This window comes from Alosa pseudoharengus, unplaced genomic scaffold, assembly GCF_046254945.1.
Source record: "Alosa pseudoharengus isolate Yale_2024_CS ecotype anadromous, Long Island Sound unplaced genomic scaffold, YU_APseudo_1.1 YU_APseudo_1.1_scf_22, whole genome shotgun sequence".
NCBI lineage: Eukaryota > Metazoa > Chordata > Actinopteri > Clupeiformes > Clupeidae > Alosa > Alosa pseudoharengus.
In genome coordinates this window covers 27,658,572-27,684,953 of record NW_027468680.1, presented here as the reverse complement: position 1 = coordinate 27,684,953, position 26,382 = coordinate 27,658,572, and the positions used below count along the sequence as shown (strand labels likewise).

Here is a 26,382-nt window from a genome sequence, read left to right as displayed (position 1 = left end):
CATTACTTAACAGGAATTGAATACAACCAGTTCAATTTATTCTGATTGGATGATCATGACAATTTGCTTACTGATTAATAAAGTTCTCCAGAAAATAAACTGATGCCCAATATCCATGGGAACATGCCAGAACCATAATAATGAGGAACATTGCCCAACAACATTGCTGAAAAAGTTGCCCCATAATCATCAGCTAGGTCATAGCCTACAACATGATTTGAATTTGCCAATTGAACTATGCCTACTGCCTATACACAAAGATGTTTCTTTATATCTATAATTATTAATCTCTGAAGTTGTGTCAATGGTGCTCCTGTATCCTACAAACAGGGGTAGTACTGTCCTGCCATAAAGGGAGGGGTTGGGAACGTCACTCTCTTCCTGGTTGAAAATGGTGTGGACCAAGATGCAATCAGGTAGGCGAACAATCGGAAATATTTGAAAAGGTGTCTTCACAATAAAAGTTCTCTACACAGGCCTACAATACATTCTCTAATTTCTATCAATAAGAGTTTGTTATTCTGCCAATAATGTGACTTTGTGTGTCGGAATTATTTACAAAATTGTAATGAATATAGATCAATTCGTAAAAAAAAATATTATTTCCCATTAGGGGTTTCCATAGCTTTAATTTGAAAACGCAACCTCCCCTCTTTCCGGAAATGGCGCGTTGTTGTTCATTTTTCATATCACTCCACGTTACACAGGAAGAGAGAGAGAATGTATTAAATCGAGGATGGAACAACTTTCTTTATCAGAATTTCTCTCATCTGGACAGAAGTCACGGCGACAGTTTATGTGACGCTTAGCCGATCCACATTGGTCTTACTTTGCAGCCTGCCGTTCAGATTCTTTGACCGCACAGTAAGTGTGATTTGCTTTTGATCTGTTCTCTGTGTTGTTCTGTCACTTAATGTTCTGTCAGGGAAATATGAAATAGCATGAATTTCTGTGTAGGATAACCTGCTGCAATTAATGCAACCAAACCATTATGAAAGGCTACCTCTAATATTGATAGAGGTTTAACTCTTTTAACGTCCTCCTCGTATTGTTACATCTCTTATAATTGAATGAAATCATAAACAGGGAAAAGATGATGATGATGGAGTACATAAGCTCGTGCCTTTGTTGGTTGGTTCCTCTGAATTGTTCTTGTAACTATCAGTGGAGAGAATTGATATGCGTCTTTCTTTCATGCGTTTTTAAATCAGCATGTTTTGGGACTCCTTAGACAAATTCTGAAAAAGTAAGTTGGTAATTCTTGAATACTGTCCTGTCTAGTTGACCCACTTGTTCCTTGTCCTGAGGTGAACAGGTAAAAAGATTTCAAAGGGCCACGTTACAAATCCCATGGGCAAGGTCTGGGTGGGGCTAAGTGGAACAGAACTGAGTCTGACGCAAATACTGAAACTGTAGCGTCATGTGTCCTCCCTCACGGAAGTCTCTTTTAAATGAGGCTATGGCATTTTCCTTCAGTGGTATGGGAGAAATATTGAACTGTTGTTTTGTGTTCCCAGGTTGCAAGGAGGGTCACCGGTTCAACCCGAGGAATGGCTCAGAAGGTTCTTGTCACAGGTGGAGGGGGCTACATTGGCAGCCATTGTGTGGTGGAGCTCATAGAGGCTGGCTTTCATCCTGTCGTGATTGATAACTTCAGCAATGCTGTACGAGGTGAGTGTCAGCACAGACATTCAAGAAGTACGGAACTCTAGAGGGGTCATTGCAAGATTTTTTTGGTATACATCCAGAAAATGTGCGCTTATTTTACTAAATTGTGCACTCATTTTACTAAATTGTGCTCTCAATTTAGTATATTGTGCGCACGTTTTTACTAAATAGTGCACTCATCTGACTAAATTGTGCTCTCATTTGAAGTGTTGTAAATTGAGCGCACAATTTAGTAAAACGTGCGCACAATTTACTAAATCGTGTGCACGTTGTACTAAATTGTGCGCACGATTTACTAAATTGAGAGCACAATTTACTAAATTGAGAGCACAATTTAGTAAAACGTGTGCACGATTTAGTAAAATGAGCGCACATTCTCTCGATACACAAAAATATCTTGCAATGACACCTCCTAGGCTCCGTAATGAAGAGATTTTATTGGATTTGTTTTAGTCTGTTACCTCTGTGTATGAGGCAAACATTTACACAGGGTCCATAAAATTATAAGCTAAAGTTCAGGTGATGGTGTGTTTGTTTGGGTTTGTATGTGGGTTCTGTATATTACCCTGTCTCAGAAACCACATATCAGATAAACGTGATATCTGTTTCTAGTTTCTATACAAACTGAAATGTGAAATGATGAAAAGTGTTATTCAGCATTTATTAACATTTAATATCTGTCTTGGTTGGTGTGTCCATATTAACACTGTTTATGTTATATATTCTTTATGAGGAGAGGGTGATGTCCCAGAAAGTTTGCGAAGAATTGAGGCATTTCTGGACACAACCATTGAGTTCCACGAGCTGGATTTACTTGACAAACCTGGACTAGAAAGGATATTTAAAAAGGTTTGATTTTTATACACAATACGGAATTACTGTGTTCAGGCCTCAGTTGGCTTTCTGTCAACTGTGACTATCTTTTTTTCTTTACCTTTTGAAGTTACCTTCAAAGAGCACTAACAAGACCTTCCCTTCACTGAGGAAAGTTGCAGGAGTATTAGTACTCAAAAATACATAATTTAAAGAACAAACATGTCATAATGGTAAGCTCTGCTGTCTTCCAGCTTCACAGAAGAGAACTTCTGACGGCAAATTTGAGGAAAAGTTGGTAAACCACCCTTCTTACCTAATTTGAGGGTGCTGATTCTGAATATTGTGTTTACCAAGCTCAATTCTGAGTTCTAAGCTGCATAATCAGCATTTTAACATAAAATAGCGATTATTTTTGCTTATTTTTCCCTAAATTGGGTTGATTTCAAAAGTAATCACTAAAACCAAATAAAAATGTTCTCTAAATACATGTTGGAGCATTAAAGAAGCCATAGTATAGTTTATTAACGTATTTAATGGAAACATAATTACAATTAACATGTAATAAACACAACCATATTTTTATTGCTAACATAGTGAGTCACTCGTGGTGTTTAATGCATTTCATCACAATAACAAATTGCACAGATAACCTTCAACTCAGAATATATCCTACAGTACATATGAACTTAGATAGCGAGAATAAGCCTAATGCAGAACTACATCTACCGTCAGCAACAACCGTCAAGTAAAAAACATTTTACTTCTAGTAACACTGGATTTGGTATGTGTGCTTGCCTCTATACTAGAGCTTGATAATGTGCTCTTCTAATATGCCATTGAGCAGCATCTACCACTTGTTGGTGGTAGAGATTATGACTTTGATACAATACCTGTCATTTGTGTTGAATTTGGTGCTTCTAAACTTCTAAACTTCCTACATAATTATTATTTTTGTAGTCAGATAAAATAGTAGTTTGTGTGTGATTAAGTCGTTTATTGTTTGTTATAGCTCATTTATATTGTGTGATGTTTTGGCAATAAATTACCTTTAAATAGCCAAAGTAGGCTAGATCAAGGTCAGTGTTCAAATTACTGCATGCAAATCACTTAATGCTATGCAGAAGAGCCTAATCTTTAGGCCATCTGATGTAGGCTACCCTAGGCCTTCCTGTTTTTATGGGATTTCTTTGACAGTTACAAAGGGAAAAAAGTGAAGATGGTCTTCTTTCCTCCAGTGTTATTTAATAAATACGTTTCAACCACTCTTTGGGTCTTAATCAGATAGGCCTACACCATTACTACATTACATTACATTACATTTGGCTGACACATTTTTAACCAAAGCGACTAACAACATGGTAACAGTTAAGTTTTAAAGCAATTCTCTCAACAATTTTAGGACAATTGAAAAACGGTAGAGTACAGTAAGAATAAGTGCATCAGTGAGTGCTGTTTTTAAACAGTTGAGTGTCACTTCAAGACAGATGGTAAGTGCTAGGATCAGCAAGACTTGTTGTAAGTGGTGCTATGAGAGGATATGTTCTCTAAAGAGCTGGGTCTTCAGAAGTTATTTGAAAATGGAGAGGGATGACCCTGCCCTTGTAGGAACTGGCAGTGTGTTCCACCAACGAGGAACAACAGATGAGAAAAGTTTGGATTGGCCTGAGCGTATCTGTTGCAATATCTATGTGCATTCCTACATTAGGTCTATTTCTTTGATAGTCAACATCATTTGCTACCAGATAACAAATACCAAATAACAATACAAAAGTTTCTTACAAACTTTCCTGCATACTTCTTTAATGTGCTCATGGGCGGATGATGAACTTTCCGGCCCCTGGGCCCAGATGTATTAAGGGCCCCCCACTTATTGTCGTATATGTGGGAGGGGGGGTTTGGGGGTCCTCCCCCAGAATTTTTTTAATTTGTTTGATGTGATTTCCTGTATTCTGGTGCATTTTGGGGATGGTCAATACTAAATTCAATCAGATTCATAGCCTACATCCTGATTTGTTGATATTGAGGCAATGATTCCATGCAAAGGCTTGGGCTTCAGGGCCCGCTGACCCCTTGGGCCCCTGGGCCTGGGCCCGGTAGGCCCATGTAGTAATCCATCTCTGAATGTGCTGCAGTCAGATGGTGCCCTAAAGACATAATCTTGAGCATCTATTACCAGTGTTGAATGAGCAGTTTTTGCAGTGATCACTACTGAACATTCCACATTGCTAGACAGCACTTGAGTGAGGATGACTTATTTCCACTTCACAAATAACCATCGCTATCTGCAACAGCTACAGTACAGGGACATTAATCAGTTCATAGCTGAGGATTTGTCCTAGGTCCACTTCCCTTTTAGCATCATATGCAGTAATGATGCACTGGAGAATGTTTGTTTTTGTTACACTATAAAGGATATCTTGTCTAAATTAAATGTTATTTTTATTTGCAAATAATGCAATCTCCATAGCACTCTTCAGCAACCCTCAAACATGCACAGTTGCACACTCTTCCATTTTTTTGCATGGCTGGGATTTGAATGATAGGACAGAGCACCAGTGAGATTTTTTAACTAGGCAAGCACAGTCGCCTTTACAGTAAAAAAAATACAGTGTAAATCCTCTGTAAAGACTGACAACTGTTCATAATAGTTAGTGACAAAGTACTTTCTACAGAAATATGAGCAGTCACCTACTATTCTATCAATTTATTATCAAGGAATCTATTTTGCTTCTAAACGTCATACTGATTTTTAGCTATTATTTCAATTTATATTTTAATTTTAGCGTATTTTCATTTGCTACTTGAGGGTCATTGGGGTAATTCCTGTCCTGTCCCACAACATATCTGATACATAAAGAGTATATTAATGCCTTATTTTTTGCAATTCCTATGATATCTGATGGCAAAACCAAAAAGTATGTGAATTATGCTAATTATGCTAATTTGCAAGCTTAAAACTCAAAATTGAGCTTGGTAAACAAAATATTTCAATTCAGCACCCTCAAATTGTGTGAAATAGCCCCTTTACCGACTTTTCCGCAAATTTGCCAACAGGACTTTTTCCTGAACGTTTGTTAGTTATCTGCTCTCCCTCTATTACCCTCCAGCACAAATTCCATGCAGTAATGCACTTTGCCGGCCTAAAAGCAGTGGGTGAGTCTGTTGAGCAGCCTCTGCGATACTACCGTGTCAATCTCACAGGAAGCATCAACCTGCTTGAGGTGAGTGACAATGTCTTTCTCTGATTGTGCCTGTCCTTTACTGTCGCTTTATTGCAACTTGCTGTGTGTCAGTCTCAGTTTTGCATGTTGTCTTTATTGCAGTTGCTTTTCTGTGTGGGGTTGTTGCCTCTATTAACTCCCTCCAATCACAACAATTTTAACACAAACAAGCTTTGGGCTGTTGTGGATGGTCTCATCGGCTGCTGTCTTGTTCTGTGTGTGTGTGTGTGTGTCTGTGTGGGATTTTTGTGTATGTGCGTTTTGTGTGCATCTGCATGTCTCGCAGGTTATGCAGGCTCATGGGGTACACAATGTGGTATTCAGCAGCTCAGCTACGGTGTACGGAGATCCCCAGAAGCTGCCCATCGATGAGAGCCACCCAGCAGGGGCTTGCACCAACCCTTACGGCCAGACCAAGTACTTCATCGAGGAAATGATCAAGGACCATTGTAAAGCAGAGAAGGTGGATATCACATGTCTTTGTACCATTCAGAAATGAAACCCTTGTTACTAGTAGCACTGTAAGCACAATTTTTTGTGTAAGCATTTGTGTAAGAACATAATCTATTGTTTGTCAGATTTATATTGCCTTGCCTTTATCTTTGTTATCAGCGTATGAAAATACTTTGTGTTTCTAATTGATATGTAAATCTCAACACGTACTGTATGTTCTATGCTGATAGGACTGGAATGCTGTATTGCTAAGGTACTTCAACCCCATTGGTGCTCACATCTCTGGACAAATTGGTGAAGACCCACAGGGTATTCCCAATAACCTGTTGCCATACGTCGCCCAGGTAATGACCACTCAGAATCATACCAAACCTAAACTTGAGTTCTATAAATGGATTATCATGAATATTCACCAATGTTGTGATTGAGTCACCACCCTGTTGACTGTCTTTATAGGTTGCCATTGGTAGAAGGAAACAATTGAATGTGTTTGGAAATGACTACAATACAATTGATGGAACAGGTAATCACAATGACTTTACTTAAGATTCAAGTAGTGTAGTGAGTACAAATACTGTAGCTGAATGGACGTTACGTGAAGTCATAGTGTGTGAGGAAATGAAAAGGATTTCATATACAGTATAGACCATGATGGTAATTTTGATACCATAGATTTAATGACACCCAGTCAGACCAATAGTATGAAAAATCAGGAACAGAGTTTATTTACAATGATGCACATCAAGGGAGAGACAGCATGACTTCACCTAAAGATCCATCAGCTGCTCTAAGTAGACAAGGAAATAGTTAGGATTTAAGTATCTTTCCAGGCTGACGGGAGATGGCGTTGGTCATCCCATCTCACGTGGACTACACTGAATCAGACCCTGATTAGTGGCAGCCTGGCAATCCGGAGCAGATAGCTACTGATGCAGAACAGTAAAACACTGCAAAGTCATAATATTCCCGCTTATCTCTAACTACAGTCACACACAGATATACACAGGGACAGTACAGATATCATACAGTCATTACATAGAATCATACTTTTAGTATCAAAGTGACCCACTAATGAGAAATGCAGAACATTAACCCACATATTGGAATATTGGACATAATGCAGAACATTAAACCACATATTGGAATATTGGACATAATGTTCTATTCCACTTTCTCTCAACCACCATATTTACATGTCTTTGTGTGTTGTCCTCTGCAGGGGTCAGAGACTATATCCATGTGGTAGACTTGGCAAAGGGACACATAGCAGCTCTCAGGAAACTGGAAGAAAGTTGTGGATGCAAGGTACCACTTTCTCTCTCCTCTTTCCTTTCATCTGTGGTGTGGTTCCACCTGGTTTGCTCTACTAATGACACCCCATCCCCTCCCCTGTAGGTGTATAACCTGGGAACAGGCACAGGTTACTCAGTGCTGCAGATGGTGAAGGCTATGGAGAAGGCCTCAGGGAGAAAGGCAAGTGATCATATCCATGTTTATGGCTTTTCTTTTAATCATGTGGGGAAGATTGTCAGGAAGATCAAAGTAACTCTGGAGGGCTGGAACAGTACTGACCATGCCCCCCTGGTATCTCTCTCTCTCTCTCTCTCTCTCTCTCTCTCTCTCTCTCTCTCTCAATAGATCGCCTACCAGATTGCCCCACGGAGGAGTGGTGACATCGCGTCCTGTTATGCTGATCCCCAGCTGGCTGAGAAGGAGCTGGGCTGGAAGGCTCAGTTTGATCTGGAGAGGATGTGTAAGTACCAACATTGTACATTTAGTAGACATCCACCTCCCCTGCCTTCACACTTCCTTCGCCACTGCTGTGATTTTGTGCTGGGACAGCACATTCCACCTCCTGGCATGTGGCTAAATGTTGCATGAACAGTCATCAGAGTCATATGACATGAGGCTAAGACAGATGTTGTGCACAGTGACTTGTTTCAAAAGGAATGTTTCATAGTGGTCTTTCTTTATTATAAGTTAAAATATATTTCATGCAGTGGGTATACCCTACATTGCATATGTATGGCATATTGTCCACTGGTTCACTGTCATAATTGGGGAATTCAGTACTTTCATTTGAAAATACATGGAGTGGTAGATATGTCAAGCAGTTTGTACCTTGCTTTCCTCTCACACACATGTAGTGTCTTATAAATGGATGTTTATGAGTGCGTGGTGTGTAATGCTGTTTTGTCATGTCGCCTCATAAGGTGAAGATCTGTGGCGCTGGCAATCCAAGAATCCTACTGGTTTCTGCAACGGCACAGCTGAATGACGCAGATCTCCGAATCATGGAGATTAATCAAGAATCACCGGGCCAAAGCAGACCATGATTTCCTCATGTTTACAATGTATAACATACTTCTAATGGAATGGACACATCAAAGAAAAATACTTATTTAATTACTTTTTTCTGTTTTTATGATTTTCATCTGTCATGGTATAATTTCTTTCAAATCTTTATGAAAATGAAATGTCATTTAAAATCTTTATGAAATTGTTATTTTCTATGGTGACACCTGTAAAACAAATACTTTATTTCTTTGTACTGTACTGTCTTTATGATTTAATAGGTCTTGTCAAAGATTAAAAATATTAACTTAATGATTTTATCATAAATTGTGGTATATCCTATTATTTGTACATGTACTAAATAGTCCTAATCCTTTTAGATGTGGTATTTGTATATATCAAGGTAAAGTTTTGAACCTTTTGACCACTTTTTTTAAATGTTTTTTTAAATGGTTAAACAGATATATTGGATATATATATATATTTATTTATTTATTTATTTTGTTTTTTGTGGACAGTTTAAGTTATGGGGTGTTTTTCCTGTTAAAGAATGTTTGCAACCAGTGCCCTTTAGGCCCAAGAGACTTACTAATATCAAACAGCTACAAAAGGGCCTTGGAAGTATAATATACCTGGCCTTGTGTTCATTAGGTTCACCTGGGTAGAAAATTAGGCTATTTAGTGACAAGTGATTCGTATTTACTTGATTCAAAAAGGACACTTGTGCTTTAAGTGGCTTCTTGGCCCTTGGGCACTCTGAACACCCACGTCAGCACAGGCTTTTTTTCCCCCTCTCAACAAACGGGTTTCGGTCTTTAGGGCTGAGCAGGAAGTGGATGTTTACCCAGATCGGGAAAGCCACGACAATTTAGTTAAAGTGTCCAGAAATGGAGATGGTTTGTGAAATTGGGACAAACAGACCAATGCGACCATCGGCAGAGCCAGGTCGCCAGTAAGTATAAGCTTTATCGTTAAGAAAAAGCAGCGGGGGCTGAAGCGTTGGGCGGCGGGTTGTCGTTAGGGCGTCAACGGGTTCTGCAGATATTGCGCGCCTGAGATGAGCGTTTCACTCCGCAGTGTAAGAATTCGTTCACCGCTGGCTTGTGCCCTGGAACCGGAGCACAAAAGAGGGTGTTCATTGTGTTATCAAAAACGGGCGTAAGGAAGAACATCGGTCTTATTCCGCATTGTTCAGACTTGTGAATACGGATATTACATGTGCTACCTTTTACGCATGCCTTTGTCCGTGGTTTTATCGGGGTGAAGGGGAAGCAGTTGTAGGTGGGCGTCTCTGTAGTAGGCTGAACCATCGGTGGCTGCACCTCACTCAATAAAGAAACCTATTTCTTTATGGGTTTTAGGCTCTCAACGTTTGATAACAACCGATGGTTAGTTTCCGACTGGGCACACTCAAGTCACACAAAATGTTTACTGTAAATGTAATTTAACTCGTGCGTATACTCTAGAAATTTTACGGGTGTTAGAGTCGGGCACCGCAGCAGCCAGTGACCAAGGTAGTTCAGCATTTTCCTTTTTTCGAAATGGGTCATACGGAATGTTAATTCTGCCAGCAACGCTGTCAGTGAATCTATATCTGCGAGAATGGTGATGAAAACGAAAGAAGCGGTCGTCCAGAGTTTAACAATATCCCAATTATACTGTAATCTGCTATTTTTGCTCAAATTTGCGTAATAGAGAGTGAGAAGGGTCGTTCGTTACTATGCCTTGGTCACATCTTCTTTCCTATCTTGTGAAGTGGCTCACTCCAAAATAGTAAGGAGATCTGTTCGTTACCCGACGCTGAGAGTCGGGTGTACCCTGCAGGAGAAATGCAGGATTGACAGGCACTTAGACCATTGGAAAGGCTGGGCGTGTGCCTCAGTGGAATAGCTTGCTTGCTTCTGCTTTCATCCCAGACAAAAGACGGTGGGCGACAAGAACAGACGTGCCCCCGAATCAGAAAGTTCGCCTAAAGCATATTCAACATTTATAATTATTAAAACAGGCTATCTGCACATGGGTGTCGAATAAGCGCCGTGGAACTGGAATGATGTGACTGAAAACACCAACGCTGTAGGCTACTGTAGGCTACCCAATAATAAATGTTGGTTATGACCGTATAAATTACTTCATTTGAGTTGTAATTCCACCTATATGCACGCATTTGCATTCTATAATCAAGCTAACACACTTGACAAATGACAGGCCCACGATTATTATGGGGAATTTTAATTTGGATTAATTGTGCTCAGTTAGACATGTTTTTCAAACATACTGTATGTCCTAGGCATCCTCACAGATGGTCCAGTGCAGACATAACATCAAGCCATCAGAGCTGCCTGCTGAAGCAGCTGGACCAGCAGCGCCGACAAGATCTCTTTTGCGACTGCAACGTGCTGGTTGAGGGCCACCTTTTCAAGGCTCATCGCAATGTGCTCTTTGGCAGCAGTGGTTATTTCCGTATGCTGCTCACCCAGGGAGCTAAAGACTGCGCCGAGCCAGCAAGCGCTTCGTTCGACGTCTTCAGCCCAGAGACCTTCACTGTAATCCTGGACTTCGTCTACTCGGGACACCTGGAGCTCACGAGCAGTAATGTCATCGAAGTGATGTCAGCAGCCAGCTACCTGCAAATGAACGACGTCATTGCCTACTGCAAAGACTTCATCAAGTCCTCGCTGGAGATTAGCGCCAAGGAAGATGACGACCGGTACCTCTGCCTGTCAGATAACAGCATGGGCCATGAGCGCAGTGGTGATGTGGACCAGGCTGGACCTTGCTCCCTCAATGGTCAGCCCACAATTTGGGCCGAGGATGACGTGCAATCGAAGGACTATCAGGTGGACATCAGCCCAGAGGTCACCCTCCTGCCGCCAAGCCCAGCCCAGCATCCGAGAATGGTGAAAACAGAGCTGGAACCAGACCAAGACATGCAGCTAGAGTTTACCACCCTTGTCCCAGAGCGCAGAAGGAGGGGATCCAAGAGGAAAGCCAGCGGAGGACGCCCGGTTGCCAGTGACAACTCCTCAGTTGACCTCCAGATGGCAGCCTCACACAGCGCACAGAAAGCAGATGAACTGTATGCCACCCTACCTACCATTGTTGGAGTTGTGGGAGTCTTCAATAAAGGTGAGAAGAATGAAGGGCTTTTTAAAAAACAACTGTAGTGATTGACTCAACCTTTCTCCTTGTTCAAAACATGGGGACTACAGTATTTCAGAGGGTCTAATTGTCAACAACTTGTACCCTCTTGAATATTTCATTCTGTGTAGGCTATTTAATCTAAATGTCACTACCAGTCATATAGGGCCTGAGACTATAATGGCACCTGTATCATCTTGTTGCACCTGGATTAACCCTATATTCTCTTTTTCAGTAGACTCAAACCCCACCATGCGTTTCAAGTGCCCTTTTTGCACACACACTGTGAAAAGGAAGGCTGACCTGAAGAGACATCTCCGTTGTCATACGGGCGAACGCCCCTACCCCTGCCAGGCGTGTAACAAGCGCTTCACTCGGCTAGAGCACCTGCGCAGCCATTTTGAGACGGTGGGTTATGTGACTGGCCAATCTCTGGTCGAGGTTGATTATGTACATACAATATAAAAGCTCTTCATTTTGTTCTTTAGCCCACAAAGAGTCCAAGTGAAATACATAAATGACTTTAAGAGGCTCCTCAGATGGAAAGATTCTAAGACACATGGATTAAGCTTAGTCCTAGACTAAGCTATTTTCAGTGAGATGTTCACTGAAGTTCTCTTTTAGTCTAGACTAGGTTCTATGTCAGGGAAACTGGGCAATTGAAACTGGCCCTGAGAGTTTTCACAACACTGTGTTGCTTGTCCAGTCACCTCTGCCATTGTCTCCTATCTGAACTTGCAGATCCATCAGGCGCGTAAGCTGGTGTGCCGTAAGTGCAAGCGGCACGTGACCGAGCTGAGCGGGAGGGTGGTGTGCGAGGGAACGCGGTGCTATCGGCTGTGTGGCGGCTGTATCCAGGAGACCAGTTACGCCGGCATGACTGTGGAGGGGGAGGGGGAGGTGGGCCAGCAGCAGGAGGAGCATGCGGCCACAGAGGAGCCAGAGCTGTTGCTGGGGGTGGACGAGGCCGAAGCCGACGGGGAGAACCAGGACCCCAGCTGGGTCATCACAGATGACGACGACCTGGCCGAGGACTCGGGTGCCGACCTGATCATCCAGGAGGTGGACGACAGTGACGAGGAGCTGAATGAAAAGCAGGACTGATTGCAATGCTGAGATACTGAGGCTGAATATGGGCGAGGACTGAGAAAGATCTGAATATGATTCTAAGTTTCAAGGGGAGAGAGTAGTTTAAAATGCATATGGCACCTGATAATTACAGAGATAATAAGTTGAAGTGCAAAGATGCAATTTCTGTTATGGGTGATGCCCTTATTAGTTTGGTAAATGAGAATTAAATGATTTTTCAATCATTATGAACCTGTTGTTACAAAACAAAACACACATTTTTGCTTAGGAATATTTGAAATGCACATCACATTATACTACCATCAAGTAGTTGCATGCACGGCTTTCTTGTTCTAAGCCACACATTTCTTTGTTTTAATTTCCTGTTTCCCCTGTCTCTGAGGAGAGACATAAAAAAGCTCACCCAAATGTCATGGCCTTGTGGAACATTGTTAAAAATGAAAATGATGGGTAGCTTCCTACATTAATGTGCATTAAACGGTTAAATACATAGAATTCCACTTAATTATAGGCCTAGTAAAAGTATGGCTGTTACTGATGATAACTTTGTTTATTTATTATCTTCCGAGTGATATACTTTTATATACAATAAAATATTTTTATACCCTGCGCGTCACCACGTGTGAATTATATCAAAAGTTTTTCAAACATCTGCATTCTGGTTTGCAACAAGGGACCACCGCTTCACGATTGCAACCATCCATGGTCCCGCATTTCGCCACTCCGCTAGGCGGCGATCGAGATGTTACAAAACAAGCATAGTGTTTGCATCGCCCCAGTTCAGGTTGTTGTGGACATGGCGACTCTCATGAGATATGTCAACAGTTCCTTCAGTTCCAGAATGGGGCACCGCTCCATTGCTCTGAATTGTAGCGCATCTGTAGCCAGAGCCGTGAGTGTGTATGATTTTCATATATAACCACCGGGTCCATAACGCGATTGATGTCCAATTGTTTAAACCTAGAGGTACTGACCATTCACATTAACAGTTACTTCCTGATATAGCAAGCTAACCAAACCCTTCATGGAAACGCTAACCTTAGCTACAAACATTTCAATAGGCCTATTCTCCTTTTAAACTATTTTGTCTAAATACCCATTAACGTGATTTTATTGTTCGCTCTCAATTTTTTCGCAATGATGTCTGTAAAATCATAGTCATAGTATTTTCAGCTAACTTTTATAACATCATATGTTTAGCCTTCAGGTGAGCTTAGATAGCTTAGAGGTTATGTTCCTGTGTTTGTCTAGCTAACGTTAGCACCAATGACTGGTTAGCACTTACACTAACATTAGCTGGTTCAACTTTACTGTAAGATATGTGACAAGAGCACACAGACCAACAATGTCTGTCTGCCTGCTAACTCTCTCTCTCTTTTACAGTTTGGTGTTGCTGCAGGGAAACCACTGCCTGCAAAGGTGAAGATTGTGGAAGTGGGACCCAGAGATGGTCTACAGAATGAAAAGGTTTGATCTTTTGTGGCAAGCTTTTCATATACTCATCTGTTTGTCCAATTTGAACGTGAAGTACGTACACTTCAGGTACATTTATAGCTTTATGAACTTTATTCTGTAAATTAAACATGCTATATAAGCTAATGTATTAATTATATCTGCCTTTTAGACCGTTGTGCCTGCAGAGGTGAAAATCCGACTGATTGACATGCTGTCAGAGGCAGGGCTTCCTGTAATTGAAGCCACAAGCTTTGTGTCTCCAAAATGGGTTCCACAGGTAAACAATGACTTAATTTACCATGTGATGATGTCTATATTAATTTTAAAAGTTCATTCGTCTTTTGTGATCTTTTGCCCCTAGTTGTCTTTTATTTCAGAAATTGGGGCTCAGAAATTGGGGTGTGATTGTTGACAAATCTAGTTGCAAACCCATCAGTAAAATTTTGTAGGCCTACCATGGGCTCTGTGCACTGACTTACTTGAAGTTGGCAAACCAGTATCCTGTTCGTTGACATCGTTGTTAACAAGCACCTGAAGAGGAGTAATTCAGTTGTACCAAAACGTGTGCTCACCGAAAATCCTTCCCTTTTTTTTGTCCAGCCACTGCACTGGCGTTTTTAGGAAAAAGGTGGAAGCTAAAATAAAATCTCTTTTATAATGACTTGAAGCCTTAGAGCCACCCACGGACATTAAGACTCGCTTACATTGTATTTCTTACATTTTGGTACAACTGAAGCATTTATTTTCAGCCGCTTATTGACAGCCATGTCAACGAAACGGGTTAGATGACTTCAAGTAAGCTTGTGCACAGAGCCCATACTCTTTACCAAATTAATCCATTGATTGGACAATTACTTTAAAAAGAAAATACAATTCGGTTTTAGTTGTTGAAAATAGTTTATATTGATGCCTGATAATAGTTTATCCAAAAAAATATGAATTGGTCCAACTTCACTGGAACATAAAAGAGTTTTTTGACCTCTAAATGTATTTGGCAGATGGCAGATCAGGTGGAAGTCATGCAGGGCATCCATAAAAAGCCAGGAGTGAACTACCCAGTCCTCACCCCTAATCTAAAGGGCTTCCAAGCTGCTGTAAGTTCCGTTCAGCCCAATAGTTTTATCAATATTGCAATGAATACTGTGCGCTCTGCCCAGTTAGACCTCTGTTTCTCTCTCTGATTGTGAGTGCTCCTGGTTATGCGTTGTTTGATGAAGGTGAAAGCAGGGGCACAGGAGGTGGCTATATTTGGCGCCGCATCAGAGCTCTTCAGCAAAAAGAACATCAACTGTTCAGTAGAGGAGAGTCTTCAGCGCTTTGAAGAGGTCACCAAGGCAGCCAAGGAGCAAGGAGTACTCGTCAGAGGGTAAGGCAACAATTGTAGTAGTAATGGTACTCTCCTAGTAATAATGCTTGTCTGACTATAATGGATATTAATCTGGACCATAGCTTTCTTGATGTAGTTCCCCATGCTAATATTAAGCCTAGTATGTGATGCCAAGTTTGTGGCATGACGCATATTACAGATAATACCCTTTCCTGATTATCTTACCATCGTGTTTCCTGTATGACCAAGCATATTGTTCTGTCTGTTTCCTTGGTATATTAATCATACTTGGGTATTATGAGGATAATGAGGAAAAAGTCTTACAACTATGATGATCCTTGGGTATGAGGAAATAAGGAAGAAGTCCTACAATGACGACCTATTTGAACATCTTAACAGATTACTGATGGCGTAGTATTCTTAGTAGGTGTAGTACTCTTATGAAAGGTAATTAGAAATTATCCATTTTTGTTGGAGAAGAACCTAATTGGGCCACAACTCTATAGAAAAAAAAGTATCATACAATGATAAGATGTTGTCGTAGACTTCTGTAGGAATCTTATGGTTACATTAATACACAGGATTAGATGTTATAATCCCTTGTGCCAAAATCCAAGGTAAAAACACATTCAGAAGCCCCTACCCAAATTAACTTCAAAAAGCACGCTAACCACCAATCTGCCAACTAATGGTCACAAACACAAGACAAATGGCCCATCTAACAGCAGTATACAGTATGCAGCATGTCATTGAGGTTGTCAAATGGGCACCCTCATTCACCGATGTTTCGTTAAGTTAGGCCCATGACACCTCATGAAGGCTTAAAGGAATTATCCGGAGTAAAATGCACTTTAGATCAATTTACGGATGATTGGGAGTACCGTAAAACTCCAAATAATAGCCCGGGCTTTTATTTTCCCAAATCGCCAAACTGCACCGGCAGTACAGTACAATACAGTAAGATCCAAATAGCGGGGATAGCCAGAACAGATGAAACACGTTTTAATTAAACGTAATCTACAAAGAGATTCAGAGATCACACTGAGAGCTTATATTTTGTCACTAGCAAACAGTGACGGACTGGGATTAAAAAACGGCCCTGGCATTTTCACCAACCAGCGGCCCACACGGGGACGCGCATGCATGAGCTCGAAACACACAGATATAACTTCACATGCACGGACATAACACGTTTGTAGCCCCATTGGTGATGAACTCTAACTTGATTAACCATAAAGACTGAACCAAGAACATGGATATATTAATGCACAACTCCAAAAAAAATGAATGCAATATGAAAATGAAAAAAGAATAGCCTACATGGATTTCTATGTAACGTCACGAAAACATGCGTGCGCAAGAGGCAGAAAGCAGCATAGAACAGTGCTCTCCATGAAAATAACAAAATAAGTTTTTGTGCTGAAAATTGCACCAATTCGAAATCACGATGGTTAGAGAATGTTCAATATGTTCAATATCTCTAAAGGAATGAATGTCTTTGCCAAAAATGACAAAATACGATGTTAATGCAAATGAACGGCAAACTCTGAAATATAGCCTGAAATGAGATGCTATCGTTGAGACAACGGGGGACCAGGGGTATATAAAAAAATACGATTGTAGCTTACAGCAGCCGACTATTTAAGTCAAGTGTATAACGTTGTGGCACCAAGCGTCTTCTGCCCCACGGCTGCGCGCGAATGTAGTTTTGTTGATAAACGGGAAACCCGCCGCTCCACAAACGTGTCTTAATTAACGTCATGCATTATAGGACCTCTTTCTCTGTCGCCATCAGCATAAAGGCCTCCAAATTATCCTGTGACAATCGTGTCCTTAGGCGATTCTTGATGAATTTAAGAGTGGAAAAACTCCGTTTGCATGCCACTTGAGTGACAGTGTTAGTAGGAATTAATTTGCTAACCATATATAGTTGTAGGCACAGGTAAAGAGGTTTAACTGCTGGAGAAGGAAATAGCAACAGATTGCACAATTCTTGCAGGTAGCACATTTCTTGCTCACCAGGTTTATTTCTGTATCTTCCTATATCTCCGCGGCATCATCAAAGTCCGACGCTTTGACTGTATTAGGCCTACTCGTTTAGAGGAGACTTTTTCAGGCTGTCCCAGTCAGTGCGTGGCGACATGTGTCAATTCCGACTGTAGATTTTCAACCGTAGCACCTTCACTAAATTTAAGCAGTCATTCTCTTATGTTTCGAAGTGCATTTGGGGGCAGTTTATTAGCTTTTATAAGGGGAAAATATCGAGGATCAAGGCATGCTAGATCGGCAATTCCCCGCGCTGAAGGTAGTAGACGCATTCGGTTTTGAAATTCCCAGAAGTCCTTGCTTCATGTAGCCTAACTTTTGTAAACCAATAATAAAATAAAATATACAGGCAGCATATTTATTGTATTCCAATTTCAAACAATGCACTTTTAAATAATTTGATTGAATAAGGTTACAAAAGAATGTAGACTGATGTAAATATTGAGGGTCACCATGACTGTAGTGTAGAGACTCTTGTCTGGTATAAATACTGATCAGTTTCCAATCATTAAGGAGGAAAAGGGAGTTATAGATAAATGGCTTATTCGAAGCCATGTAACACTATTGATGCTTGATAGTGGGCCGAGAGATAAAACAGTCTTTACGATAAATGGGCCGCGCAAACCTGACAGACATGCCGCTTCGTGATTGGCCGGCCCAAACGGCCCACGAGGTCGCAGCCCTTCTGGCATCTGCCCAAATGCCAGACCCTCCAGTCCGTCACTGCTAGCAAATAGCCTATATCGGTCCTTTGTCAAATAGGCTACAGTTGCATTATCAGCCCGGACCAAAACTGTTCAGGAATTATTTATGCAAAAGTGGAACTCTCCCTCCTTTTTGGCACGAATGAAACAGCATGAGAGAGCATTAACAATATTGTTTCTCCCGTTTTGTATTTGCCAAATTTGACAACAGTCTACATTCAAATCATAGCCTGAATTCCAGGCTCGCGGGAACATATGTTTGACCAGGGGTGCTGAATAACAAAATAATCATGGATGTCCGACGATTTCTCCCCCAGCATATGATTCGAATTTAGACAGCTAAATACGCCATTTCACCGCCGTGTATGAGTAGGTCTAAGAGTGAGAAGTTTTATAATGCCCTGGGCAGCCACATTCCACTGCAACTATGCGCAGCACTTGCCACTCCGACTCGTCAATAAAAACTGTGCGTGCACACAGCAGTCCCATAGAAGCCGCTTGACTTTACATCATTAACCTATTTCAGTAGGTTATATAGCCAGAGAATGTCTGTAGACGGGCTCTGATATAGCCTAGTCTAAGGTAAATTCATTTTCTGACTTCTTTCTCTTTATCGCCATGGCATTTAGAATAAAGAATAATGTTCGCGAAACGTTCTGGTTTTGTTGCCAGCATAAAAACAAGCTTACCATCGGCCTATCCGCAAATTTTAAACACAAGGGATGAATTGAACGATGACGAAGTCGGACATATAGGCATAGTTCATATTGGAAAGAAAGTTATACAATTTGGAACTCTAGCTTTTCCCCACCGCAGTCTTTTAATGCCATCTAATCATAACGTGCGCAGTCTGCGCCATTAAGCCCAAATCACACCCAAGATTCGCAACGAGATGAGCAGCAACTTCATGCAACATTCTAAAACCTTGCAACTGTGACCAGACATGTGAATGCTTTGCGGACGCTTGTAACGACGTGCAACATCTAATTCACACTGCTGTAACCTCCTTTCTGTAACGGTTTCGTGTCATTGCGAATCTTTAAACAGACGATCTGACGGGTTTTAGAAGATTAAATACAACCCGAAACTAAAAAACAGACCAGGCCTCTACTGGAGACCGGCCTTTAACCCAAACATGTAGCCACACCAGGCGTTTAAAAGAGACAGGCACCTCTTAGGGACTCGGCGATTATTTGAAGTTTTACGGTAGTTCATTTATTTTCAGAAGGTCGACATCTCTGTATTGATACCTCTTTATAATTTCTAATATTTTGAGATACTGATTTTTGGTTTTCATGAGCTGTAACAAAGTCCTTTTGGGCAAGTTCCTCCACTCCACTTGGTACGATGTATTCACAACACAACTTTTTATAACAATAAATGGCTTGAAATAGTTCACTTTATTAATTAATCTAGAATATATGAAAGTATATATAAGTTGAAAGAAATGGATTGTCAACATCATTTGAAGTATCTCTCATTAGCTGCTCGAGATGTGTGATTCCCATCCACTACAATGTTTGTGTGTGTGTGTATATATATATATATATATATCAGGGCTGTCAAAATAACTGATTAATTTCTATTAATTAATTTGAGAAAAAATAACTGATTAAAAAAATTAGTGCAGATTAATCGATTCCGTATGACCTTTGATCCCGAGCCATTCCAGTCAGTAAAAATTAGACTGTAAAATGAAGGAGAGAGAAGAAAACGTGCTGCCTGGATCATTGATTGGAACATTTACTTTTAAAAAACGGCCTGATGGTGTTGATAAAAAATAAAGTGTTGAAAATAAAGTCCTCTGCAATGAAATGCCTTGTATGTGAAAAAAAAACACTTTTGAATTTATTTCCTCAGCATATTAGGTCATATCATAGATTATTATGGCAATTATTTGAACAGTGAAAATAATAATAAAAGAGTTTTTGAACTTTAATGTCACTAATGCTGATTATTCAATGATTCATTTTAATTTAAATATTTAAAATACTTTCACAGCAAAAATAATATATGCGATTAATTTAGATTAATTAATCACAGAGTATGTAATTAATTAGATTAATTTATTAATCGATTGACAGCCCTAATATATTATATATATTTATAAAAAAAAACTACATAATAGAACCGCCTCCTAACAGAAGAGCTTTATTTTGTTAGAAGGAAACCATAGGGTTCTCCTAGTTGGAGGTTTGACCCAGAAAAGTTAAGTGTGTTCTGGTAGTCACTAAACCACATACTCGGAATACCTCTTGAAGCAAGGGGTGTTTTTCACAGGCTGTTTCACAGGTTTAGTAGCTTTCAAGAAAAGCCTATTACAAGTACCCTAAACATAAACATACCAGTTGCCTAATGGAAAAATGAAAAGAGGATATGAAAAAATATTTATGTTTCCAGACTGTTGCACCTACAATACTTTGTCTTTTAAAATATGAAATTGCCAAATTAGTCACCAGTGTGAATGATGTTGGACCAGAGTGCTTGTCATGTCATTGACTGAAGCAAGGCAAGATTTGCAAAATCGATTTATTTCTGCTTTGAATCTAAGGCCAGTGGTTCTCAAAGTGGGGTCTGGGGACCCCGGGGGTCTGGTCTGCAAACTAATTTGCTATAATAATAGTTGTGCTGTATCATTTAGAAAAGATTAACATTAACTCTGATATGATTGTGACAGATGACACTTGAATCACGTCTCTCAGGACACAATGGACCATTCCTACTGTTGTTTAGTTTGGCTTACATTACAGCTAACTGATCAACATGGATAAATATTTCAGTATAAATATGGAGTCAGTCCATAAAATTATGAGGGGGTCCTCTGAAAATGTTCTCCTCCACAAAGGGACCCTGGCACTGAAAAGTGTGAGACCCCGTAGTCTAGGCAAGTGCTCTACACCATTGTGCACTGTTATGCGTAGCTCTGCTAGTAGTAGGCTCAGTAGATTGTTGTGTTAATGCAAAAATGCAATCTGCTTGGCCTTTATTTCACATAGTTTGTAAAAATTGCAAAGAAATAGATACAGTATTTTCTTATATTATATCTGATAACTATTCTTGCAACCAAAAGTTATGTCTGAGGTGACTTCTTAGGCCTCTGAGCAGTGAACTCTCTATGTGCCATGTATCTGCAGAGCACATCAAATATGAATGAACATTCCAACACAGAGCTTCCTCTACAAATGTATCCTACAATGGGGAAGTACTATACACATTTTTACAAGTACACGTTTTTTGAGGGCTATAAGTGAATACTAAATATAAAGCCTGAGTTGGGTACAGATCCCAAATGGCAAAATGTGTGCAGCTCTAGGTCTTACCCTAGGCATCTAGCCACAGTCCCAGCCTAGCCACAGTCTTCTGCAACATATAGCATTGACAGCTCTGGAAAAAAATAAGAGACCAGTGCAAAATTATCAGTTTCTCTGATGTTACTATTTATAGGTATGTGTTTGAGTAAAAAGAACAGTTTTGTTTTATTCTATCAACTACTGACAACATTTCTCCCAAATCCAAATAAAAATATTGACATTTAGAGCATTTATTTTTAGAAAATGACAAATGGTCAAAATAACAAAAAAGATTCAGTGTTTTCAGACCTCAAATAATGCAAAGAAAACAAGTTCATATTAATTTATAAACAACACAATACTTCTAAGAGTTCAGAAATCAGTATTTGGTGGAATAACCCTGATGGTCAATCACAGCTTTCATGCATCTGGGCATGCTCTCCACTAGTCTTTCACATTGCTGTTGGGTGACTTTATGCCACTCTTGGCGCAAAAATTCAAACAGCCCAGCTTTGTTTGATGGCTTGTGACCATCCATCTTCCTAAGTAAAAATCTGACTTAGCAACTTTCACTTGTATTGGAGTAATATTTGACAAGGTGTATCTATACTTTAACTTAAGTAAAGGAATTGTGTACTTCGTCCACCTCTGCATTCCATAGGTTTTCAATGGAGTTCATGTCTGGAGATTGGGCTGGCCATGACAGGCTCTTGATCTGGTGGTCCTTCATCCACACCTTGATTGACTTAGCTGTATGGCATGGAGCATTGTCCTGCTTGATGATGCGATGAGTTCCCCCATATAGCATAAACCCTTAAATTGCTCCGCACATTGACCGCGACATGTGCGGCGCACTCGATTGACATTCGATTACATTAGATTCCATTGATTTCAATACAACTTTTTTGATTTGTCTGGATGGTTAATGACACATTTTCTTTTGGTGTGACAAACTCAGAACATATATTTATATTTGGTTTACAGGGTCTTTAATAGATTAGATTCATTGAGTCACAATGCACTTTAATGTGTTGGGAGTTGTTCAAGCATGTTAAATACACACAACTTCACTTTGATATGTTTTCTCTCAACAGGTATGTGTCATGTGTATTGGGATGCCCATATGAAGGGAAAGTGTCACCTGAAAAAGTAGCACAGGTATGCACCACAGACCACAGTCTTTAACACGTGCACTGCACACCTGAACACATGAACAACATTGTAACTGTGTACCCCTAGATATACACAGTTCCTATGGCTGTGTCTCGGCAATGGACCAAAACATTGCACGCACATCGCACATGAATATGTTGGGGGGTAGGGGGGGAAGTACTGAAGTTTATTGACAGATTAGAAGATCAAGGCATCACCGTTTTTATCCGCATTCTTCTCATCTGCCCAGGAGGCATTTATCGTGTCATGGTATTAAGTCCCTACTGCTTCCTTGTACAGTTTTTATGTTACGCACATTTAAAAAGAAGTTGAATTGTTTTATTATTTATTACACAATAAGTTGAATTATTTTATTATTTATTACACAGATTTTTGTGCTTCATCAATTAACATGTAAGTACTTCAGTCATGGTTCCTATGTGCAGGGAAAATACCCAACCCTGAAGTAGAAGCTAAAATACAGTAGTTATAGGAACTGCGTTCAAGGGAACTACAATCACAAGCACCAGTTCCATGCAATGCGAATGTGTGAAAAAAAGGGGTAGTTTCTCAAATGGTTCTAGGATCTGCAAAAAGTCCCTCCAGTGCAAAAACAACTCATGAAAACATTTGTAAATGTCAAGGATTATCATCTGATGTCTCATTTAGGTAGCAAAGCGGTTATATGCCATGGGCTGCTATGAGATCTCTCTTGGCGACACCATCGGTGTAGGCACTCCAGGAGGCATGGGCGAGATGCTGGAGGCAGTGAAGCGTGAGGTGCCAGTGGACGCCCTGGCTGTGCACTGCCATGACACCTATGGCCAGGCCCTGGCCAACATCCTGGTAGCACTACAGGTAAGGACGCACCACCTGCATGGTAAACATGGCTCATGGAGTTTGGGTTGATGGATATTTTCTTTCTGCAAGTGGGTGGAGTAGTCAAATGCAAGAAATTGCACAATCCTAAACTAGGGAGTGGACAGTAAGTCTTATGTCAAGACAGTGTGGTTTTTGAGCAGTCAGCTCACAGTTTATGCATGCTTTTATTTCTTTTCTTTAGCAACGGTAAACCAAAGCTGTTTAAAAAGAACTTCAGATTACTCGAGTTTGCAAAGATGTTCATTGTTTGAAAGCCATTCCTGTGGTTTCTTGTGAAACTAGTTTTGTCTTGTTACAGAAACAACTATTTGTATTGATAATAATGGAATAATGGACATAATGGAAAATTGGATGTTTTTAGTTTTTTTCCAAGCTGTTACAGTTGTAGCATTTAAAATGTGCTGTTGTACTTATTACAGGCAACCCACATTTATCCTGTGAGTAATTGTATGATGCTATTTGTTTGCTTTTGATAGATGGGAATTACTGTCGTGGACTCGTCTATAGCTGGACTTGGTGGTTGTCCATATGCCCAAGGAGCGTCTGGGAACGTGGCCACCGAAGATGTGGTCTACATGCTGCATGGACTTGGAATTCAAACGGTGAGCATCTCTTTCTCCACCTCTCTGAAGCAGCTCTCTGGCTTTCCAGCTCGTTCTGATTGCGCAACCAAACTCTTTTTTTCTCTCAGCAGTATTTTGATGTTCTCTTGATAATAACACCATGGTGTTCATGTTATCAGCCGTCATGTCAGCCCACATTTGGTCTCTGCACACTCTCTGTCCCTCTGGGTAATGTGTAGAACGTTTCAGGAGTTCAGTTCATGTGTGAAAAGTGCGGCTAAAGACACACACACACACACACACACACACACACACACACACACACACTCATACTCAAACACAAACATGCACACACATGTGGACAAGGGAGTGTCCTCATCTTAATCAGTGATCCCATCTGCCTACATTGTGTCTCTGCATCCTCTCTGACTAATGCTGAATCAATCCCAGTGGTTAATTCCCCCTCGCTCTCCTGTCTTTGTTTGTAATAGGGAGTTGACCTTCATAAGCTGATGGACGCTGGTGCATTTATCTGTCAGTTCCTGAACAGACGGACCAGCTCGAAAGTGGCCCAGGCTTCCTGCAAACTCTGAGCCCCATTCATGCAGAGGCCTAGCTGGGGTGAAGTCACTGGTCTTCAATCAAACATTGACCCTCAGGTGTCAGGGTGACTTTCGACTGGCTAGAGTGATGCCCTGCATTTCCCCCTGTTCCACCTATTGGTATCCGTTAAAGGTTGCCGCTCATTTGATGTGAAAGACCCTGACATGGCACAAACAGCATAGTGAATGTTTATCAGCTGCATGGTAAAACTCATCACAGGAATCCTGTGTCTAAGCAGCTGTTGATGTTTCAGGCCTGTGGAATTACAAATCTAAACAGGTTTGTGGAAACATGGTTCTCTTAAGTGCCTTGTGTTATTCACATATTTTGTGCCTTTTAACTCCTCCTCCTCCTCCTCCACCTACTATGGAATATAGAATGGTCCATCATGTTGTAACGGTTTAGTTTGTACACAGTAAATCATGGTTGTGAACACACTGCTACATACTGAGACTAATGAGAATTTTATTTGGTAAAACTTTGTAAAACTACAAAAGAGATGTGGTGTGCTAATAGACCAATTACATAGACCAGTCAACTGAAAGTAAGTTAAGCAACTGGAGGTTTTTATGGCCAATGTGTGTGTCTCGCTGAACCTGAAAAAAACATGCAGATATTCCTAAAATACCACTTTGAATATAACAGATTGAATATAAATGGGTCGGCTTCACTGTGCAGCTTTATCAAATAAAATATGACGACACTGATTATGCTTGAACTGAAATGACCCCATGAAGTTATTGCTTTGTACTTTATTTTTTAGGGAACCAAGAAAAACACAAACCCTTTCTTGCACCTTTTGTGTTTGTGCCTGTGTGTGTTTTTTGTTTTAATTAATGTATGTCAGTAATTCATGTGAGACAATGGAAGATACTGAATTTGCTGAGTAACCATGTCTGGAAAAAAATGAGCGTTGTGTTTTTATGTAACCATAAAGAATATCTTTGATGTTTTTGTGTTCAGTAAATAAAAACATGATTTAAAGGCATTTTATTTATCTACAGCTGTTGTAACAATAATTGTTCCAACAGTAGGATGGGGTTCTTGGTGGTAATTTTAAACAGAAGGCAGATGTTTCTTGTACTGTTAATAAAGATTTATGCACAATATTCATCTTCAACTAGCCTGGCGGGCCATCCTATATCATTGAAATGTATAATTAATTAATTAACATTAAATTAAATAACAAATTAATTTGCCGCCGCTAGGGTGCTAGATTTCTAGGCTAATCTTCAACCTTTTTGTCTTTAAAATGTGTTCTTATGTGAGTAATGTGCCATACATTAATGATTACATCCTTGAAATGGGCTCCTAACTGCAAACAGTAAATGGTCTGTTTTGCAGTCAGCACTATGGTATGATCTAGTGCAGTGTTTCCCACAGAATTGGATTCAATTTGTGGCGGTAGCTGACTTTAACAAGAGGGGGGGGGGGGGGGGGGTATTAACATCGTCTTGGTAGTGTATAGGTCTAATTCACCCTTCGCTAAGCCACACCCAAAAACAGCCACAGGCCAATCGTGGCTTAGCAACCCGTCACTAGGCACGGGAGGTCTGACAAGCTTTTCGAGTTTTGCCATGTTAACCTGTGGAGACTGAAGGCCTGTGGGTCATGAAGGGCACTTATTTGGATGTGTGGTGCCCTAACCCACGTAAAGACACAGTAAAATAACATGTTACA

The 26,382-nt window shown here is 40.4% G+C and overlaps 3 protein-coding genes across 6 annotated transcripts; all 3 read left to right on the top strand.

Moving 5' to 3' along the window:
* Positions 1–704: 704 nt before the first annotated feature.
* On the top strand, positions 705–8,765 carry gale (UDP-galactose-4-epimerase). Of its 2 annotated transcripts, none has more exons than XM_076299560.1 (11): positions 705–864; positions 1,518–1,671; positions 2,405–2,517; positions 5,592–5,705; positions 5,992–6,168; positions 6,389–6,502; positions 6,615–6,681; positions 7,378–7,463; positions 7,554–7,631; positions 7,797–7,911; positions 8,372–8,765. In XM_076299560.1, exons 2-11 carry the CDS (start codon positions 1,551–1,553, stop codon positions 8,434–8,436), a joined length of 1,050 nt encoding a protein of 349 aa, XP_076155675.1. In that variant the 5' UTR covers positions 705–864; positions 1,518–1,550; the 3' UTR covers positions 8,437–8,765. The 2 variants fall into 2 exon arrangements, with proteins under 2 accessions (XP_076155675.1, XP_076155674.1); XM_076299559.1 differs by having other exon boundaries at positions 2,402–2,517.
* A 496-nt stretch (positions 8,766–9,261) lies between these two features.
* On the top strand, positions 9,262–13,288 carry zbtb8a (zinc finger and BTB domain containing 8A). 2 transcript variants are annotated; one of them, XM_076299558.1, is made up of 4 exons: positions 9,262–9,405; positions 10,741–11,579; positions 11,830–11,999; positions 12,333–13,288. In XM_076299558.1, exons 1-4 carry the CDS (start codon positions 9,341–9,343, stop codon positions 12,693–12,695), a joined length of 1,437 nt encoding a protein of 478 aa, XP_076155673.1. In that variant the 5' UTR covers positions 9,262–9,340; the 3' UTR covers positions 12,696–13,288. The 2 variants fall into 2 exon arrangements, with proteins under 2 accessions (XP_076155673.1, XP_076155672.1); XM_076299557.1 differs by having other exon boundaries at positions 11,827–11,999.
* Positions 13,289–13,450: 162 nt separating this feature from the next.
* Positions 13,451–25,690, top strand: hmgcl (3-hydroxy-3-methylglutaryl-CoA lyase). Of its 2 annotated transcripts, none has more exons than XM_076299555.1 (9): positions 13,451–13,572; positions 14,064–14,147; positions 14,305–14,412; positions 15,134–15,229; positions 15,353–15,501; positions 22,597–22,660; positions 23,324–23,512; positions 24,013–24,138; positions 24,591–25,690. In XM_076299555.1, exons 1-9 carry the CDS (start codon positions 13,477–13,479, stop codon positions 24,690–24,692), a joined length of 1,014 nt encoding a protein of 337 aa, XP_076155670.1. In that variant the 5' UTR covers positions 13,451–13,476; the 3' UTR covers positions 24,693–25,690. The 2 variants fall into 2 exon arrangements, with proteins under 2 accessions (XP_076155670.1, XP_076155671.1); XM_076299556.1 differs by having other exon boundaries at positions 13,529–13,646.
* Positions 25,691–26,382: the final 692 nt, after the last annotated feature.

What these genes read in the sequence shown, in the direction of transcription:
- hmgcl (XM_076299555.1), top strand. Translation starts at nt 13,477, where the DNA reads ATGGCGACTCTCATGAGATATGTCAACAGTTCCTTCAGTTCCAGAATG. An exon ending in TAAAGGGCTTCCAAGCTGCT is followed by an intron (nt 15,230 to 15,352) that starts GTAAGTTCCGTT and finishes TGTTTGATGAAG; the next exon opens with GTGAAAGCAGGGGCACAGGA. An exon ending in ATGGACTTGGAATTCAAACG is followed by an intron (nt 24,139 to 24,590) that starts GTGAGCATCTCT and finishes TGTTTGTAATAG; the next exon opens with GGAGTTGACCTTCATAAGCT.
- zbtb8a (XM_076299557.1), top strand. Translation starts at nt 9,341, where the DNA reads ATGGAGATGGTTTGTGAAATTGGGACAAACAGACCAATGCGACCATCG. An exon ending in TCGGCAGAGCCAGGTCGCCA is followed by an intron (nt 9,406 to 10,740) that starts GTAAGTATAAGC and finishes TGTATGTCCTAG; the next exon opens with GCATCCTCACAGATGGTCCA. An exon ending in TGTGGGAGTCTTCAATAAAG is followed by an intron (nt 11,580 to 11,826) that starts GTGAGAAGAATG and finishes TCTCTTTTTCAG; the next exon opens with TAGACTCAAACCCCACCATG.
- gale (XM_076299559.1), top strand. Translation starts at nt 1,551, where the DNA reads ATGGCTCAGAAGGTTCTTGTCACAGGTGGAGGGGGCTACATTGGCAGC. An exon ending in CTTCAGCAATGCTGTACGAG is followed by an intron (nt 1,672 to 2,401) that starts GTGAGTGTCAGC and finishes ATTCTTTATGAG; the next exon opens with GAGAGGGTGATGTCCCAGAA. An exon ending in AGAAGGCCTCAGGGAGAAAG is followed by an intron (nt 7,632 to 7,796) that starts GCAAGTGATCAT and finishes CTCTCTCAATAG; the next exon opens with ATCGCCTACCAGATTGCCCC.